Below are 20,405 nucleotides of genomic sequence, written 5' to 3'. Positions count from 1 at the left end.
AATCCTATGGCACCCTTTGTAATTGTGCAGTGCACAGCCTACCTAACTGTCCATCGCAGCCATGCCCAGATCAGTTGTCTCTGTCCATAAGCTGCCTTATTTTTATATTCTATTGCACCATACAAATGCTACCATTTTCTTTTCTTTTCTTTTCTTTTTCTTTTTTTTTTTTTTAGATAGGGCACAATTTCAGCTCACTGCCATCTCCACCTTCCAGGTTCAAGCAATTCTCCTGCCTCAGCCTCCCCAGTAGCTGGAACTACAGGTGCGTGCCACCATGCCAGCTAATTTTTATATTTTTAGTAGAGATGGGGTTTCGCCATGGCTGGTCTCAAACTCCTGACCTCAGGTGATCCACCCACCTTGGCCTCCCAAAATGCAGGGATTACAGGCGTGAGCCACCATGCCTGGCCAAATATTGCTATTTTCTATCTGTGCCATGATAAGGAGTTTAGAAAGCACTACTCTAACTTTGGGGTTATTTCTTCCTCCAGTGAACACTTATGCCCTGGCCATGCCAGCCATGTCCTCCACAGAAGCCTGAGCCGGCATGCCTGGGTGATGTCTTTCAAACCAGGCCTGTTGTGTTTTCCTAGGTCCATGGAAGAAATCTCTTGTCCATCGACTATGATCGAAATATTCGGACTGAAAAGATCTATGATGACCACCGAAAGTTCACCCTGAGGATCATTTATGACCAGGTGGGCCGCCCCTTCCTCTGGCTCCCCAGCAGCGGGCTGGCAGCCGTCAACGTGTCCTACTTCTTCAATGGGCGCCTGGCTGGGCTTCAGCGTGGGGCCATGAGCGAGAGGACAGACATAGATAAGCAAGGCCGCATCGTGTCCCGCATGTTCGCCGACGGGAAAGTGTGGAGCTACTCCTACCTTGACAAGGTAGGTGAACGTGCTGCCCTGACAGCAAGGGCTTTCTGTTATTTCTGTTATTCCTGTCACTCTTTGTGTGTGTGTGTGTGTGTGAGATGGAGTCTCGCTCTCTTGCCCAAGTTGGCGTACAGTGGCACGATCTCGGCTCACTGCAACCTCCTCCTCATGGGTTCCAGCGATTCTCCTGCCTCAGCCTCCCAGGTAGCTGGGACTACAGGCACACGCCACCATGCCAAGCTAATTTTGTGTTTTTAGTAGAGACGGGTTTCTGCATGTTGGCCAGGCTGGTCTTGAACTCCTGACCTCAGGTGATCGCCTACCTCGGCCTCCCAAAGTACTGGGATTACAGGCATGAGCCACCACACCTGGCCATTCCTGCTGCTCTTGTAAGCTAGCCTGATATGCTTTGCCATGAGACATCTTAACATCTTTACTTCAACTCTACAAGGACTTCCCTCCTGCTCCCACCCTCACAGGGGGAAAAAATCTGAAGGCAAATGTTATTCATAGCTCAGCACTATTACCACTGGGGTAGGGGGCGGGGGTGCTAGACACTCAGTAATGGCAAAAAGGACGAATTGTCTGATTCTATTCCAAAAAAGAAAAAAGTGCCATTGAAGCGGACAAAATCATCCCACTGGCAGCGCGGCTCATCATTACTTATGAATTGGAAATGCAGTGATTCATTTCTGCCTTACCCTAAATTAAGCCATCAGGATGGGGAATTTTGCCTAAAATTCAAGCACACAGAGCAACCCTCTCCTACTTGTCCTGTTGGCTGAAACAGCCCATGAATTCTCTCTACATGATTCCCTGTGTCTGAAAGTGCCAAATTCAGGTCTTCGTGCTGGAAAAAGGTCAGGTTGGAGTGGCGGTATGGAAAAAAAAAAGGTCCCTTTGGGCACGTGTCAAGACTTTTGAAGGCTGCCCTGGCCATGTAGTCATTAGACAGGGGCTTGCTCAGCCTGGGCCTCTCACCTAGACTCCCCTTGGTGCAGGTCCGCTCCTTCCTTTCTCACCAACTCATTACAGCGGTGACCCACAGACAAAGATGTTACCTCTCTGCAAGACAGAACTGCTGTCCCCTCGGTCCTTCCTGAATGTTGTCCTCGTTATGCCTGAAATACAGGAATGATGGACCAGGGGAGCAGGAATCTCCCAATTGCCTCTAATTGAAGTCATTTTTTTCCCAAAGAATCAGTGATTCTAGGTTATTTCATCTTTGCAGTAGCTTCAAAACGCAGGATGTGGCTGGGTGCAATGGCTCACACCTGTAATCCCAGCGCTTTGGGAGGCCCAGGTGGGCTGATCACTTGAGGTCAGGAGTTCAAGCCCAGCCTGGCCAACATGGTGAAACCCCGTCTCTACTAAAATTACAAAAATTAGCCAGGTGTGGTGGTGCATGCCTCTAATTCCAGCTACTCGGGAGGCTGAGGCAGGAGAATCACTTGAACCTGGGAGGTGGAGTAGGTTGCAGTGAGCTGACATTGCACCACTGCACTACAGCCTAGGTGATAGAGTGAGACTCTGTTTCAAAAAAAAAAAAATACAGGATGCGTTTTCTCTTTTTTAGATTTAATCAGGGTATGTGTGTCACACAGCTCCCCTCCTGGACCCAGTGGCAGTCATTTCTCAGCAATCTTGGGGTTCCCTGTTATTAAGCGTGGAGGTAAACCTCATGCCTCTCACTTCAGCTGTCCAAGCCCTCAATTTTTAAAGTATCATCCAAGCAACATCAGTATTTGCAGGGAGCTTGTTGCAAAATGCAGATTCTCAGGGACCACCCCAGATCTGTCAAATTAGACTCTGCCTTTTTACAAGATCCTGAGTATTTTGCATGCATATTAAATTTGGGAAGCACTGGTCAAGGCAACCACCATGATCCATCAGAATTGGCATGTCCAGTGAAATCAATCTGTTTAATCTGGTCTAAGCTTCCCATTCTTCGTGACTTTTGAGTTGACATGTGGGGAAATGGACTAAATTCTGTCTGTTTAAATGCTTAGTCCTCAAAAGCCAGCTGATATGTTCTGTTCCCCTTTCCTTTCTGCAGTCCATGGTCCTCCTGCTTCAGAGCCAACGTCAGTATATATTTGAGTATGACTCCTCTGACCGCCTCCTTGCCGTCACCATGCCCAGCGTGGCCCGGCACAGCATGTCCACACACACCTCCATCGGCTACATCCGCAACATTTACAACCCGCCTGAAAGCAATGCTTCGGTCATCTTCGACTACAGTGACGACGGCCGCATCCTGAAGACCTCCTTTTTGGGCACTGGACGCCAGGTGTTCTACAAGTATGGGAAACTCTCCAAGTTATCAGAGATTGTCTACGACAGTACCGCCGTCACCTTCGGGTATGACGAGACCACTGGTGTCTTGAAGATGGTCAACCTCCAAAGCGGGGGCTTCTCCTGCACCATCAGGTACCGGAAGATTGGGCCCCTGATAGACAAGCAGATCTACAGGTTCTCTGAGGAAGGCATGGTCAACGCCAGGTTTGACTACACCTATCATGACAACAGCTTCCGTATCGCAAGCATCAAGCCCGTCATAAGTGAGACTCCCCTCCCCGTTGACCTCTACCGCTATGATGAGATTTCTGGCAAGGTGGAACACTTTGGTAAGTTTGGAGTCATCTATTATGACATCAACCAGATTATCACGACTGCCGTGATGACCCTCAGCAAACACTTTGACACCCATGGACGGATCAAGGAGGTCCAGTATGAGATGTTCCGGTCCCTCATGTACTGGATGACAGTGCAATATGACAGCATGGGCAGGGTTATCAAGAGGGAGCTAAAACTGGGGCCCTATGCCAATACCACGAAGTACACCTATGACTACGATGGGGACGGGCAGCTCCAGAGTGTGGCCGTCAATGACCGCCCGACCTGGCGCTACAGCTATGACCTTAATGGGAATCTCCACTTACTGAACCCAGGCAACAGTGTGCGCCTCATGCCCTTGCGCTATGACCTCCGGGATCGGATAACCAGACTCGGGGATGTGCAGTACAAAATTGACGATGATGGTTATCTGTGCCAGAGAGGGTCTGACATCTTTGAATACAATTCCAAGGGCCTCCTAACAAGAGCCTACAACAAGGCCAGTGGGTGGAGTGTCCAGTACCGCTATGATGGCGTAGGACGGCGGGCTTCCTACAAGACCAACCTGGGCCACCACCTGCAGTACTTCTACTCTGACCTCCACAACCCGACACGCATCACCCATGTCTACAATCACTCCAACTCGGAGATTACCTCGCTGTACTACGACCTCCAGGGCCACCTCTTTGCCATGGAGAGCAGCAGTGGGGAGGAGTACTACGTCGCCTCTGATAACACAGGGACTCCTCTGGCTGTGTTCAGCATCAATGGCCTCATGATCAAACAGCTGCAGTACACGGCCTATGGGGAGATTTATTATGACTCCAACCCCGACTTCCAGATGGTCATTGGCTTCCATGGGGGACTCTATGACCCCCTGACCAAGCTGGTCCACTTCACTCAGCGTGATTATGATGTGCTGGCAGGACGATGGACCTCTCCAGACTATACCATGTGGAAAAACGTGGGCAAGGAGCCGGCCCCATTTAACCTGTACATGTTCAAGAGCAACAATCCTCTCAGCAGTGAGCTAGATTTGAAGAACTACATGACAGGTGAGGATTCTACCACCAAGGATAGGCAGTGGCTCCCTGCAGGGTGGTTGTTGCCGTAGGGAACTTGGGAGGAAGGTCTCCCATCTGATGGTAGGAGAAGCCCACGGGCCATAAAGCCCAGGCAATGCGGTTGGCAGCACTACAGCGTCTAGAAAAGTAGAGAGACAGCAGTACAGAGCAGTCCTGAGGACTGTTTGAAGATGTCCCAGCCACTTTCATGTCTAGTCAGTTGAAATAACTTTCTAAAAGCCCTTCCTACCCCAACAGAGGAAAGCAGTAAGAAGTGGAGAGAGAATAGGGCTCTGGTGTCAGAAATATCTGGTTCAAATTCCCTCTCTTCTATTTATAAGCCAAAGGACCTTAGGCTAGTTGTCCAATCTCTCTGAACTATAGTCTCCTTCCCTGTGAAAGGCACTGATAAAACCATCCCACAGAGTGATCATGACAAGTAAATGAACTCAGCTGGGCATGGTGGTTCACGACACCCACATAATCCCAGCACTTTGAGAGACTGGGGCAGATGAATCCCTTGAGGTCAGGAGTTCAAGACCAGCCTGGCCAAGATGGTGAAACCCCATCTCTACTAAAAATACAAAAATTAGCCAGTGGTGGTGCATGCCTGTAGGCCCAGCTACTCAGGAGGCTGAGCCAAGAGAATCACTTGAACTCAGGAAGCGGAGGTTGCAGTGAGCTGAGATCATGCCACTGCACTCCATCCAGCCCAGGTGACAGAGCAAGACCCTGTCTCAAAAAAAAAAAAAAGAAGAAGAAGAAGTAAATGAACTTATGTAGTTATAGTTTAGTGCCTGGCAAGTAGAGAGTGGATGTTCATGAAATGGTATCTGCTCATGTTATTAACATTGTCATTACTAGAGAAGCAATGAGTGAATGTAAGTATTGAGATGACTGTAACCCAGTTCTTAACCTCCAGAGGCTCATCTGGTGAGAGATATATACAAATAACCAACAATAATGCAAAGCAGAATTAAGCCTTTGCTACCATGTAGGCATCTGCTCAGTTATTTATCAAAACACATTTATAAAGTGGCACTGTGCTAGGTTCTGGGGATTCAATGGTGAATAAGACAAATACCATTCTCTCAAGATGTGTGTGTGTGTGTGTGTGCAGATTAATTCTGATTTTCAAGATTGGCATATACAGAAGGGCCCATGTCAAAATGGGCCTGAAGAATTCATGGGACCTTGGCCAGCAGAAGTGAGTTCAAGCCTGAAGGAAGGCTATGAACAAATGTCATAACGACATAGAAAGTTTGGAGAATAGCATGAAAGGAGGGGCCAAGAAAGGCAGATTATCATCTACTCTGTGATAAGTGAGAAATTGGTGAAATGAATTAGTCGCGTGTGGTGGCACATGCCTGTGGTCCAAACTACCCAGGGGGCTAAGCAGGGAGAATCTCTTGAGCGCAGGAGTTGGAGGCTAGAGTCAGCTATGATCATGCCACTGCACTCCAGCCTGGGTACAGAGTGAGACCCCATCTCACAAAAAGAAAAGAAAAGAAAAAGAAATTGGTGAAATGAGAGTCTCTCTCCATCCATCCATTCACCCATTCAGCAAATATTTGTACAGTATCTAACATGTACTACATACTAGAGGTACAGTGAGAAGAAAGATAAAGTCCCTGTGCTTAGGGAAATAAGCAAGGAAATCAGGATGGCTGGATGGCTGGGTGGATGGCTGGATGGCTGGGTGGATGACTGGGTGGATGGCTGGATGTCTGGGTGGATGGCTGGATGGCTGCATGGCTGAGTGGATGACTGGATGGCTGGGTGGATGGCTGGGTGGATGGCTGGATGGCTGGATGGCTGTGTGGATGGATGGATGGATGGATGGATGGATGGATGGATGGATGGATGGATAAATAGATGGATAAATTGAAGGATGGGTAGGTGGATGGGTGGGTGAATGGTTGGATGGGTGTGTGGATGGGAGGATGAATGGATGGATGGATGGTAGTAGGTAGGTAGGTAGAGAGAGGGGGAGAGAGAGAGAGATCCAAAGAGACCAGGGCTCCAAAGGGCTAATTTCCAGCAAGCAGGCTGGGACCATCTCACTGTTTATGCTTTGTATAGAGAAACAATAATGAGGACCCAAGACCAGAACCCCCAAGTTCCAGAAAACTCACAGCTCTTTTCCATGGGCCAAGGAGCCATCGACACTTAGGTGACCGGGGCCACTTGTCCATCCCCAAGGCAGGAATGGAAGCAGCATCTACCTGGAGCACAGTGCTGCCCTCCGAGCCCCATGCCACAGAAATAAACAACTTAAAGATCAACTGTGACCATGCATTGCTTCACTGACAAGCCCTGGACATTTTGAAGTCAAACCCAGAATCCCCAAACACCAGAAACATCTGGGACCTTTGGGGCCCAGAAGCTATGGCCAAGTGACCTAGGCTAACATCTGTAAACCCTCCTGTCCTCCTCCCCTGTGCCTCATCAGAGTCCCTGCTAGGGCTTCCCTGCTTACCCCATGCTCAGCATGACTTTTGTCCCCGAAATCACTGCAGCTGCAAATTAAAATAAGTCTCAGGAAAACACACACATATAGTATTAATATTAGGTGATATTAGGTTATATACATGATATAAAGATGAAAAAAGTAGGATGAGGGCATGGAGAGTGATGAGAAGTGTCTCCTTTATGGAGGGGATCACGGACGGCCTTTCTGAGCAGGTAGTGTTGATCAGACATTTATGAAGTGCAGGGAGACAGAAGGAGTGTTCCAGAGACAGAAAACAGTGTGAATGGGGAGGTTGACTAGGCCCACCTTAGCCATAGGAGAGAATCCTGCCCCACACAGAATGTCCCTTCCAGAAGCCCGGTTGGTATCAGACACCTTGGGAATGAATCAGCCAGAGAGGCAATAAAGAGAAACCCGCAGTGTGGGCTGTACAGACATGTCCCGCTGCCAAGACCCAAACAAAATCATTTCACAGGGCACAGTCAGCCTCACTGACCCCCTCAGCTACTTACGTGGCTCTCCAGAAAAGGCCAAAAAAAATAATTAGCAGGGTTTTCTGAATAGCAATACTGCTTTTCTCATTCTGGCGCTTCATGGAGACTCAATAAATGGGAATCAAATCAAGTTGAACTAAGTCCAACAAAATTGAATCCAGAAACCATTAGAGAGTCTAAAATAAAGGGTAGTGTCGGAGAAACGGCGTGCACAGGATGGATGTCTTCAGTGGGAGTTGAGGGAGAGAAGGAGCCAGACCAGGCACAGCCCACACCCGGGCAGTGACCTGGGAGTGGGGATCCGAGTGGAGAACACCAAATTATTCTCTGCTGTTCACATGTTGGCTCATCTGTAAGCCCCATCTAAATTAGTCTTAATTTGCCACTTAGGAGACTAGCAGAGTGGCTGAACTCACTGCTCACAATTTAAGCAGAAGAGGTAATTAAGATGTAGTCAGGAGAAACACAAAGAACAGAACCTTTTCTCTCCAGTACCCAGTAGCAGCAAAAGAATGGTGGCTGTTTGGAAACAGAACTCTCTGAATGCAAGTGGCAGCTCCTGAAGCTGGAGAAGGGTCTGTTTGTTCTTCCCAAGAATGCAAGGACAAAGAAAAGCAACCCAGAATACTACTGACTGGGTAGGAGCTCAGAGACATCTGGGCAGGAACACAAGATAGCCTCCAGGAGCAGGTGGAGGGGGCAAGAAGTGGTTCCTTCTCACTCACAGGCTCCAAAGCAGCACCCTTTTGAACAGTTACTTTTTAAGGTAATATATTGATAATTGACATATCTGTGATGAAAAGATATGAGAAGAAAGAGTGTAAAAGAAAGACTGGGCCAGGCATGCCTGTAATCCCAGCACTTTGGAAGGCCAAGGCGAGAGTATCACTTGAGTCTAGGAGTTTGAGACCAGCCTGGCCAATATAGAGAGATCCCATCTCTACCAAAAATTTAAAAGTTAGCCAAGTGTGGTGGTGCACACCTGCAGTCCTAGCTACTTGGGAGTCTGAGGTAGAAGAATTGCTTGAGCCCGGGAGATTGAGATTGCAGTGATCTGTGACTGTACCATGGCACTCTTTTTTGAAACAGGGTCTCAAAAAAGAAAAAGAAAAAAAAAAAAAAAGACTGGGAGACTACCTCCCAACAACCTGCAATGCCCTAGACTTTTCCAATTTTAGCATCCCAGGAAACTCTTCTGTCTTGGATACACTGGGATCTATACCCTGCCCCCAGCACTGCCCTATTCTGAGATCAGTTCTCTCTGATATTCGAACCTGAGTCCATCTCAAGATAACCACTTCTTGGCCAGGCACAGTGGCTCACACCCGTAGTCCCAGCACTTTGGGAGGCTGAGGCGAGTGGATCACCTGAAGCCAGGAGTTTGAGACCAGCCTGACCGACATGGTGAAACCCTGTCTCTACTAAAAATACAAAAAAAATTAGCCAGGTGTTGTGGCAGGCACCTGTAATCCCAGTTACTGGGGAGGCTGAGGAAAGAGAATCGCTTGAACTTTGGAGGCGGAGATTGCAGTGAGCTGAGATTGCACCATTGCACTCCAGCCTGAGAAACAAGAGTGAAACTCGGTCTCAAAAACAAAGAAAAGGAAAAAGGCACCACTTCTAACCTTGCCAATCACTTGCTGTGTGACTTGGACAAACAACCCTTCAGAGCCACAGTTTTTTGTTGTTGTTTGTTTTGTTTGTTTGTTTGCTTGTTTTTGAGACAGTCTTACTCTGTGGCCCAGGCTGGAGTGCAGTGGCGTGATCTTGGCTCACTGCAACCTCTGCCTCCCGGGTTCAAGTGATTCTCCTGCCTCAGCTGGGACTACAGGTGTCTGCAACCACTCCCGGCTAATTTTTTTTGTATTTTTAGTAGAGACGGGGTTTCACCGTGTTAGCCAGGATGGTCTCGATCTCCTGACCTCGTGATCTGCCCACCTCCCAAAGTGTTGGAATTACAGGCATGAGCCACCACGCCTTGCAGAGCCACAGTTTCTTCATCGGCAAAATAGTGATAATAATAGCACTCACCTTATGGGGTGGCGAAAACTAAAGGCATCACGACATGTAAAGTGCCTAGCACAGAGCAAAGGCTAACAAAAGCACAGAGCAAAGGCTAATAAACGCACTTGTTATTATTATTATTATATATATATATATATATATATTTTTTTTTTTTTTGAGATGGAGTCTTGCTCTGTCGCCCAGGCTGGAGTGCAGTGGTGTGATCTCGGCTCACTGCAAGCTCCGCCTCCCGGGTTCACGCCATTCTCCTGCCTCAGCCTCCCGAGTAGCTGGGACTACAGGTGCCCACCACCACGCCTGGCTAATTCTTTTTGTATTTTTTTAGTAGAGACGGGGTTTCACCGTGTTAGCCAGGATGGTCTCTATCTCCTGACCTCTTGATCCGCCAGCCTCGGCCTCCCAGAATGTTGGGATTACAGGCGTGAGCCACGGCGCCCAGCCACGCACTCGTTATTTATAAGCAGCTATGGACTTGGAGGTGGAGAGTTCATAGATGAAGAGTGAGGACACTGTCTTTGTATTATTTTCTGGGGTATGTGGAAAACGGTCTCCATATCCACCTTGAAATAGATTCCAACCCTGCTCTGAATGGCATTGCTTGAGCAAAGTGGAAGCCCCAGATAAAATTTGAGTTCAGTGACCCTCCTAGATGTGGCCCATGATGATGCATATTTTCCCCCATCCCTTTCTCCCTGGTGGGTCTTTGGCTTACGAAGCCCAGGCACACTTTAGCTTAAAGTCAGATTTTGTGGAGTTTAATTTATCTAAGTGAGGAGGAAGGCACAACCTCCTTCTCACATTATCCTTTTCTCATATTTACACTTAACACCTGAAGATGCCGCGCTGACAGTGTGTTCAGAGGGAGAACGCGCTTTGGCGGTGGATAATCACATGCTGTGAAGAACGTGAGAAGAGGAGAGTCATGAGCTATTAGGTGGTGCCACAGTGCCAGCTCCTGCCCAAGCAATTCCCTCTAGACAGACTGTTTAGGGAGCCTGTTACCAGATAACACCAATTACTTCTAAAGGAGGAGACGTGTTGTGTTGTCTCAGAAATGCCTTCCAAAGCATGGAGGAGGAGTCACTAGAATAAACATTTCCAAAGGGGTTGAGACTCAGAAACCAGCCTTGTTAGAAAATTTAAAGGAGAGGAAGGAGGGAAAGGGGAGGGAGAGGAAGAGGAAGAAGGGGAGGAAGAGGAAGAAGAAGGGGAAGAAGAGGAAGAATAGAAAGAAAAGGAAGAGGAAGGAGGAAGAAGAACTATACAAACTAGGACATAAGGCTTTGCTCTTCATGGGAATGGCCACTGAAATTCCTGGTCACAGAGGCAGGAGGGCTCTTAACATCACTTTCGCCTCCTCAAGGGATCCTGAGCTAGGGAGAGAGAGATCCCTGGGGGAAAAAGATCTCAATGGGGAGAGTCTTCTAAAGATAAGGCCTTCTCCGCCCAGTGCAGTGACTTATGCCTGTAATGCCAGCATTTTGGGAGGCTGAGGCAGGCAGATCACCTGAGGTCAGGAGTTCAAGACCAGCCTGGCCAACATGGCAAAATCCCATCTCTACTAAAAACACAAAAATTAGCTGGGCATGGTTGTGCGTGCCTGTGATCCCAGCTACTAAAGAAGCTGAGGCAGGAGCTGAGATTGCGCCACTGCACTCCAGCCTGGGTGACAGAGACAGACTCTGTCTCAGAAAAAAATGGAAAACAGGCTTTCAAACAAAAAATTTGTACAGGAATGTTTAGAGCAGCATTATTCATAATAGTAAAAAAGTGGAAACAGGCCAAGTGCAGTGGCTCACACCTGTAATCCCAGCACTTTGGGAGGCCAAGGTGGGTGGATCACAAGGTCAGGATATGGAGACCATCCTGGCTAACACGGTGAAATCCCATCTCTACTAAAAATACAAAAAATTAGCCGAGTGTGGTGGTGGGTGCCTGTAGTCCCTGCTACTCAGGAGGCTGAGGCAGGAGAATCACTTGGACCCAGGAGGCGGAGGTTGCAGTGAGCCGAAATCGCGCCACCGCACTCCAGCCTGGGCAACAGAGCGAGGCTCAGTTTCAAAAAAAAAAAAAGTGGAAACAACCTAAATATGTATCAACTGGTAAATGGATAAACAAAGCACACTGCATGCTCCAACATGGACAAACCTTAAAAACATGCTAAGTGAAAGAAGCCAGACACAAAAGGCCATGTATTGTGGGATTCCACTCATGTCAAATGTCCCAAACAGGTCAATCCATACAGACAGAAAGCAGTTTGTGGGAGAAGTAATGCAGAGTGACTACTAATGGGTATGAGGGGCTTTGGGGGGTAATGAAAATGTTCTGAAATTAGTAATGATGGTTGCATAACATTGTGAATGTACTGGAAACCACTGAATTGTGCACTTTCAAATGGTGAATTTTATATGAATTTTACATTACTTTTTTTTAAAAAAGGGAAACGATTAGGCTGGACATGGTGGCTCACACCTGTAATCCTAGCACTTTGGGAGGCCAAGGTGGAGGGATCATCTGAGGTTAGGAGTTCGAGACCAGCCTGGCCAACATGGCAAAACCCCACCTCTACTAATAATAATACAAAAATGAGCCAGGCGTGGTGGCGGGCACCTGTAATCCCAGCTACTTGGGAGGCTGAGGTATGAGAATCACTTGACCCTGGGAGGCCAAGGCTGCAGTGAGTTGAAATGGCACCACAGCACTCCAGTCTGGGCGACAGAGTGAGACTCAGTATCAACAATAACAACAAAAAAGGAAACAATTTACTAATGGATTAGATGTGGGGAATGGAAAAAAGAAAGGAGTCAAGGATGACATCCGGAAGGATGGGGTTGTCATTAGCCAAGATGGAGAAGATTGTGGGTGGGGCAAGTTTGGAGGAAGATCAGGAGTTCAGTTTTGGACCTGTTAAATTTGAAATGCAATTAGCCATCCAAGTTTAGCCTTCCGGAAGAGGTCTATGCTGGAGATACAAATTCTGGAGTCAGTATCTGCATGTAGATGGCATTTGGGGACCAAGCCTAGCTAAGATCACCATGATTGTTGAGTGGAGATGGTTGAGAGAAGAAGCTCATGGACTGACTTGAGTCTGGGGCATCTCAACATTAAGAGATCAGGGAGATGAAGAGGAACCAAAAACAGACAGAGAGCAGCTACTAATGTGGGAGAAGAAAAAAACAAGAGAATGTGTCATCCAGAAAGCAAAGAAAAAAGAAAGGCAGGAGAGTTCCACTTGTCAAACACTCCTGATAGGTCAAGGAGGATGAGAACCAAGAGCAACACTGGGCTTGGCAAACGGAAATCACTCATGACCTTGACAAGGGTGGTTTCAGGGAAGTCGTGGAGGCAAAAGCCTGATTCAAAGGAGAAGGGGAGAAGAATGAGAGACAATGAGAATAGAAAATTAGTTTGAGTTGGAGAAGTTTTTGCAAAGGGGAATTAGAAATGGGTGGTCGGGGGCAAGAGGGGAAATTTTTTAAACATTAAGCTGCACATCTGTATGCTGATGGGGATGATCCACTGGAAGAGAGAGCAAATCAATGATGTGGAGTAAGAGAGAAAATTGCTGGAGCGATGTCCCTGAGTTGGCAAGAAAGACTGTGACCAAGTGCATAGGGGGAGGATTGAACTTGCACAGCTCATCTAGAGTAAGAGGAGAAAAGCCAGAAATATGAGTACAAGTGCTGGTAGCCACATCACCATCAGCAAATGTGATGGGAGTTTAGGGAAATTGTCCCCTGGCTGCATCAGTTATCTCAGAATAGGAGGTAAGGTCAGCTACTGGGAGGAAGGAGAAGCAGGTATTGGGGATTTTAGGAGATAAGAAGGAGTAAAATTGTCTGGGAGGATGAGAGGATAGTTGAATGGAGTAAAGGAACTTAGTAAGCTCACCAGGCAGCAGGGAAGCATGCTTTAAATTTCTCCTGGGGAATTTAAAGTGACACGGGTCAGCATGGTTATGATTTTTACCCCAGTCACATTCGGCTGCACAGGTACAAATATGGAATAGGCAAAGACTTGGATGTAACCAACATTGTGATTTCACCAAGCAAGTGTGGTGAGGTGAGAAAGGGGCAAGGGATCTGAGAAGATCACCAAGGGAATGATGCCAGTGACTATGTGCTAGATAAGGAGAGAAGAAAAACCAGGAAGGTGAGGGATGGACGGGGAAAGGAGTTTGGGATGGATTGGAGGTACTAGGGGTTGTGTGGGAGAGATTAAAGGATTAAGGTTGTCCTGTTACAAGAAAGGGTAGGTGCGAAAACATTGAGGCAGTGGTCAGAGGGTGATATGCATGAAATTGAGATGATGGAGGGATGAAAATGATTGGGGATGACAGGGTCCAGAGTATAAACATGAGAGTGAGTGGGGAAAAGACTATCAAAGGAGAGGAGGTCATGGAAACAAGAGGCCAGAATGTTGGAAGGAGCAACTACCTGTATAATGAAATCACTAAGAATTAATTCAGGAAAACAGATGGAGGGAATGACAGTGGAGCAGAAGCTAAAAGCTTTGAGAAATGCAAGCGAGTGCCTCCTGTATTACAAATGCACTTGTACCTCCAGGTCCAGTGATTGTAGGTGAAGAAGCAGGGCGACCAATGTTCTTGGCAGAGAGAGTTTCAGTAAGAGCAAAAAGGGAAAGGAACCATTAGAAAACAGATTGAAGACATGAGGTGGCGAGGGCGGGGGGAGGGGTGTGGCTTCCGATACAAATGTGAATTCCAGAGGGCCCAATAGAAGTATTTGGGGAACTGGGGAGAGGTGAAGTTGGAGCAGGAAAGGAAGGGATTGGAGGGTGTTGGGCATGATTTGGGGGATGCCCATTATAAACAGGGATAAGGAGCATAAGGAGATTAGTCCTGCTGGACTCCGTGGTGGTGGTGTTGGTGAAGATGTGAGCATTTCGAGGCACAGACATCCGGGACCTTCTATTGATCAGTGTGGAAGGAGTCTTATTCTAAGGACCTGGATCATTCAGCAGAGGGCAGGACACTTGGGGCAGGCGGCATAATTCCCAATGCAAGGACTTGATGTTGACCTCTGGCAGGTGATCTTACTCTGAGCAGCCAGTGCCCTCTCTTGGTTTCTCTTTAAAGAGTAGGAAGTCTGGGCTGGGCACAGTGGCTCACGTCTATAATCCCAGCACTTTGGGAGGCCAAGGCGGGCAGATCACCTGAGGTTGGGAGTTTGAAGCCAGCCTGACCAACATGGAGAAACCCGTCTCTACTAAAAATACAAAATTAGCCAAGTGTGGTGGCGCATGCCTGTAATCCCAGCTACTTGGGAGGCTAAGGCAGGAGAATCGCTTAAACCTGGGAGGCGGAGGTTGCAGTGAGCCAAGATTGCGCCATTGCACTCCAGCCTGGGCAACAGAGCAAGACTCCATCTCAAAAAAAAAAAAAAAAAGAGAGAGAGAGTAGGAAGGCTGGAGAAAAGGGCTCTCAGGATCCAGAGGACTCTGCTTTCCATCTGTGTCCAGCTCTTCAAAACCCCTTTCTATAGTGAGCCAGCCTCAGTGCAGCAGCCCCAGTCCAAAAGGCTTGCACACCGATAATAAGCATCACTTATCCCTCCAGCCTACCCTTGTATCTCTAGCCTCTAAACACAGTGTGTGGCCTGTGATAGATGCTCCATGGCCTGTGATAGATGCTCCCTTAAATACTTGCTAAATAATGGAGTTGATATTTATCGAGCAGTTAATGTGCCAGGCACTGTGAAAAGCCTTTTATGTGGATTTTCTCCTTTGATCCTCATAACAACCCAACGAGACTGACACAGTTATTATCCCAATTCATAGCTGAGGAACCTGAGGCTCAGAGAGGGCCTGGGACTTGCCCAAGGTCACACAGCCAGGGGATTTGAAGCTAGATCTGTCTTATTCGAGCAAGGGCCTTCTTAATCACCACATAGCGGTTCTCAACTGACCAAGTTTGGAAAGACATCTACTTCCTAAAACCCATGTATGGAAGCCCTGGGTCTGGACCCAGGAGACAGTCACGAACTCTTCCTCTCTCCCCTTTGGACCCTACACCCAACCACCCATTTTATTTTGTTCCCTCTTTAAGCTCCGCTGCTGCTTTCCACCCATCGTGATTTCAGAAACCTTTCTTTTTGTTTCCATCATAGATGTAAAAAGCTGGCTTGTGATGTTTGGATTTCAGCTTAGCAACATCATTCCTGGCTTCCCAAGAGCCAAAATGTATTTCGTGCCTCCTCCCTATGAACTGTCAGAGAGTCAAGCAAGTGAGAATGGACAGGTAAGCGGAGGTTCCTGCCAAGAATCCAAATGATTGTCATCATTCCCTTTTGCAAACAGAACCTCATGGGAGCCAAGGGCATGCCAGTGCAGGAAGACATTGGAGCTGGGTATAAAAGGTGCGGGACACATTGAGACTTCCCAGGAAAGCGAATGTCAGTGCTGTCACCTGTCTGGCACAGCACATATTTCTTACCAACTTCGATTATTGCCTTAATTGTGGTATCATTATCTGTTCAGTAGAATACCCTTGAGTCACTCCTTGATTAACAACAGCACAGAGAAATCTAGCAGCAACCTACCATCTGCACTGCCTATAAGATCATAACCCTTTCAGCTTTTATGGGACATCATAAAACTGTGGTTTGCAGTTTCCATCCCATTAAAGAACATTTTTATGCCCCACATAAAACCTCGGCGCTTTATGGCCAAACGTATACGGATTGAGTTTTCAGAACATAATTTGTGCTTGAGTCTTTCTGTGATGACCTAGGGGTGGTCAGTTTCCATCTGGGTGCAGCTGAGACCTCTGCTGCAATCGGATGGGAGGGGTTCAGATAACCCCTGCTACAGAACCGGCGCTCAGACCTATCAAAGTCTGAAAGGCCTCAGCTGCTCTGAATAATTGTCCAGATTGTGTAACTATAGAGAGGCAAGGAGGAGCTGCTGGGTAATTGAGAACAGCGTTCACTCAGTCCTGCCCCTTGGGGACCACTCAGTGGATGAATAGCCATCATTTCTCTCATTTATCTAAGTGCTGTTACCTCCCAAACGCAGCCTCTCCCATTATCCCAGCCTGTCCCCCAACCACCAATTGAGACAAGTTGTAATTTGCGAGTGGAGAGCTCAAGGCCAAGGAGATAATGGTGATTTCATCCCCTGCAGAACCAGGGCAAGGATCCAAAGCAACTGCCTCAAAGCCGGGGGATATTCCCTCTCGCCCTTGAAGCCTGAATCTCTCAGCCTGATGCTACTCAAATGTTCCTATGCACACAGATCACCCAGGGCATCTTGTTCACACGTAGCCTCTGACTCAGTTGTTCTGGAGTGAGGCCTGAGATTCTGCTTTTTGAACAGGACAGGTCCTAGTGATTCCTCTGCAACTGGCTATACTTTGAGTGGCAAGGTCTTAACCCAAGGAAGTTAATGAATATCCAAGTCATTGGCCTCCGGGAAATCTAGGTTACAGTGGTGGGGTTCGAGGCTGTTCAAATCAGCATCCTGCCCTTTGTGTTAGGACGTTCCTGGGTCTGAAGCTGGCAAGGCAGTTGCCAACCATCAGAGTGCAGAACGGGGCTCTTCCCGAGTGGTGGCTTGACCTGGTAAGTGTGTAGGTGTGGGTGCCCATGCCAGCAAGGGGCAAACCTCCTTTACCATTTTTTTAGTTAGTGGCAATTGCAAGATGGACAGGCCACACCATCAGAGCATTAGTAATCAACCAGTCATCCATAGTTCAGAGCACTGGTAATCAACCAGCCGTCCATAGTTCCAAAAAGTAGGACTCCATCAGCTCAGATCTGGACAGACCCAACACTAGTTCTTGCAGGAGAGTTCCAAGCCTTTCTCTTTGTGACTCCTTTTGAGTGAGCTGCCCAGCTCATCTTCTCAGCCTTCTCTGTTTTCTTATCCCTACAGCTCATTACAGGTGTCCAACAGACAACAGAGAGACATAACCAGGCCTTCATGGCTCTGGAAGGGCAGGTCATTACTAAAAAGCTCCACGCCAGCATCCGAGAGAAAGCGGGTCACTGGTTTGCCACCACCACGCCCATCATTGGCAAAGGCATCATGTTCGCCATCAAAGATGGGCGGGTGACCACGGGCGTGTCCAGCATCGCCAGCGAGGACAGCCGCAAGGTGGCGTCTGTGCTGAACAATGCCTACTACCTGGACAAGATGCACTACAGCATCGAGGGCAAGGACACCCACTACTTTGTGAAGATTGGCTCAGCCGATGGTGACCTGGTCACACTGGGTACCACCATCGGCCGCAAGGTGCTGGAGAGCGGGGTAAACGTGACCGTGTCCCAGCCCACGCTGCTGGTCAACGGCAGGACTCGAAGGTTCACGAACATTGAGTTCCAGTACTCCACGCTGCTGCTCAGCATCCGCTATGGCCTCACCCCCGATACCCTGGACGAAGAGAAGGCCCGCGTCCTGGACCAGGCGAGACAGAGGGCCCTGGGCACGGCCTGGGCCAAGGAGCAGCAGAAAGCCAGGGACGGGAGAGAGGGGAGCCGCCTGTGGACTGAGGGTGAGAAGCAGCAGCTTCTGAGCACCGGGCGTGTGCAAGGGTACGAGGGATATTACGTGCTTCCCGTGGAGCAATACCCAGAGCTTGCAGACAGTAGCAGCAACATCCAGTTTTTAAGACAGAATGAGATGGGAAAGAGGTAACAAAATAATCTGCTGCCATTCCTTGTCTGAATGGCTCAGCAGGAGTAACTGTTATCTCCTCTCCTAAGGAGATGAAGACCTAACAGGGGCACTGAGGCTGGGCTGCTTTAGGAGACCAAGTGGCAAGAAAGCTCACATTTTTTGAGTTCAAATGCTACTGTCCAAGCGAGAAGTCCCTCATCCTGAAGTAGACTAAAGCCCGGCTGAAAATTCCGAGGAAAACAAAACAAACGAATGAATGAACAGACACACACGATGTTCCAAGTTCCCCTAAAATATGACCCACTTGTTCTGGGTCTACGCAGAAAAGAGACGCAAAGTGTCCGAAAGGAACAAAAGAACAAAAACGAAAAAGCAAAGAAGAAAACAAACAAAAACAAAACAAAACAAACACACGGACCGATAAACAAAGAAACGAAGATGAGAAAGAAGGCCTCATATCCAATTACCTCACTCATTCACACGTGAGCGACACGCAGATATCCGCGAGGGCTAGCGTCACCAGACCAGCTGCGGGACAAACCCCTCAGACTGCTTGTGGGACAAATCCTTCCGACATTTTCGTTTGAGCAAATACAGGTGCATTTAAAACACGACTTTGGGGGTGATTTGTGTGTAGCGCCTGGGGAGGGGGGGGATACAAGAGGAGGAGTGAGCACTGGAAATACTTTTTAAAGAAAAAAAAAAAACATGAAGGAATAAAAGAAATTCCTATCAAAAATCAAAGCGAAATAATACCATCCAGCACTTAACTCTCAGGTCCCAACTAAGTCTGGCCTGAGCTAATTTATTTGAGGGCAGAGTGTAAAATTTAATTCAAAATGGTGGCTATAATCACTACAGATAAATTTCATACTCTTTCGTCTTTGGAGATTCCATTGTGGACAGTAATACGCAGTTACAGGGTGTAGTCTGTTTAGATTCCGTAGTTTGTGGGTATCAGTTTCGGTAGAGGTGCAGCATCGTGACACTTTTGCTAACAGGTACCACTTCTGATCACCCTGTACATACATGAGCCGAAAGGCACAATCACTGTTTCAGAGTTAAAATTATTAGTGTGTTTGTTTGGTCCAGAAACTGAGACAATCACATGACAGTCACCACGAGGAGAGAAAATTTAAAAAATAAAAATAAAAACAAAAAAAATTTTAAAAATAAACAAAAACAAAAACAAAAAAAAGTCTAATAAGAACTTTGGTACAGGAACTTTTTTGTAATATACATGTATGAATTGTTCATCGAGTTTTTATATTAATTTTAATTTGCTGCTAAGCAAAGACTAGGGACAGGCAAAGATAATTTATGGCAAAGTGTTTAAATTGTTTATACATAAATAAAGTCTCTAAAACTCCTGTGGACACTGGTCTTGTGTGGAAATGCTTTGAGATGAGAAAAAGGCAAGCATTACTGGAGAAAAAGAGGAGCTGCCCAAATGTGCAGAGGCTGAGCTGGTATTTTGAACACCTGGCGGAGCTTTTTTTTTTTTGAGAGGGAGTCTCGCTCTGTTGCCCAGGCTGGAGTGCAGTGGTGTGATCTTGGCTCACTGCAACCTCCGCCTCCTGGGTTCAAGCAATTCTCCCGCCTCAGCCTCCCGAGTAGAGGAGACCTGGGATTACAGGCACACCAACACGCCTGGCTAATTTTTGTATATTTAGTAGAGCCAGGGTTTCACCATGTTGCCCAGGCTGGTCTCGAACTCCTGATTTCAGGTGATCCACCTGCCTCAGCCGCCCAAAGTGCTGGGATTACAGGCATGAGCCACTGAGCCCTGCCTGGAGGAGCTTTTATTAGAGGTATCTTAGTGCTCCCCAATTCTATAGCTAACTCTGCCTGCATCTGCAGCCCCTTCTCTGCATGGAGCAGAAGTGGACAGCCTGCATGTGGTGTGGGTGGGCAGTGAGGACCCTCAGAGCCTGCCCAAGCATGGATGGATCCCTCCAGCACTCCTGGGACATTCAGGCTCCTCCCTGCAACCACATTCTAGTTCTGAGAGATGCTGGCAGAAATTAAAGGGGAACATTCACCACATTGGGAGACGTGTGTGTGTGTGTGTTTTCATATTTATTTCCAGACTACATCAACTTACCCCAAATCTTGTATACTTGGGACAACCCAATAAGAAAAGCACTGCTGGTTTGGAAAATTTTTGTTCTACATCACTCCTAAAGTTAGAATAATACCATCATTAACTGTTGAT

The 20,405-nt window shown here is 47.6% G+C and overlaps 1 protein-coding gene across 11 annotated transcripts in view; it reads left to right on the top strand.

Annotated features, from left to right (window-relative positions):
* The window catches only part of TENM2 (teneurin transmembrane protein 2), a 702,758-nt gene extending 683,192 nt beyond the window's left edge, over positions 1-19,566 (top strand). For 8 of the 11 annotated variants that reach the window (XM_008015241.3, XM_008015242.3, XM_073010535.1 and 5 more), the window contains 4 exons: positions 597-893; positions 2,938-4,552; positions 15,682-15,812; positions 17,447-19,558. In XM_008015241.3, coding sequence (XP_008013432.3) covers positions 597-893; positions 2,938-4,552; positions 15,682-15,812; positions 17,447-18,208 — 2,805 coding nt within the window. In that variant the 3' untranslated portion in view covers positions 18,209-19,558. Of the gene's footprint in view, positions 1-596; positions 894-2,937; positions 4,553-15,681; positions 15,813-17,446 lie in introns of all 11 variants that reach the window. The other 3 variants (XM_038009398.2, XM_038009393.2, XM_073010537.1) reach the window with 1 other exon arrangement.
* The last annotated feature ends 839 nt before the right edge of the window (positions 19,567-20,405 follow it).

Source organism: Chlorocebus sabaeus, chromosome 23 (genome assembly GCF_047675955.1).
Source record: "Chlorocebus sabaeus isolate Y175 chromosome 23, mChlSab1.0.hap1, whole genome shotgun sequence".
Lineage (NCBI taxonomy): Eukaryota > Metazoa > Chordata > Mammalia > Primates > Cercopithecidae > Chlorocebus > Chlorocebus sabaeus.
The sequence above is the reverse complement of the archived record's forward strand: the minus strand, read 5'-3'. Positions and strand labels throughout refer to the sequence as shown.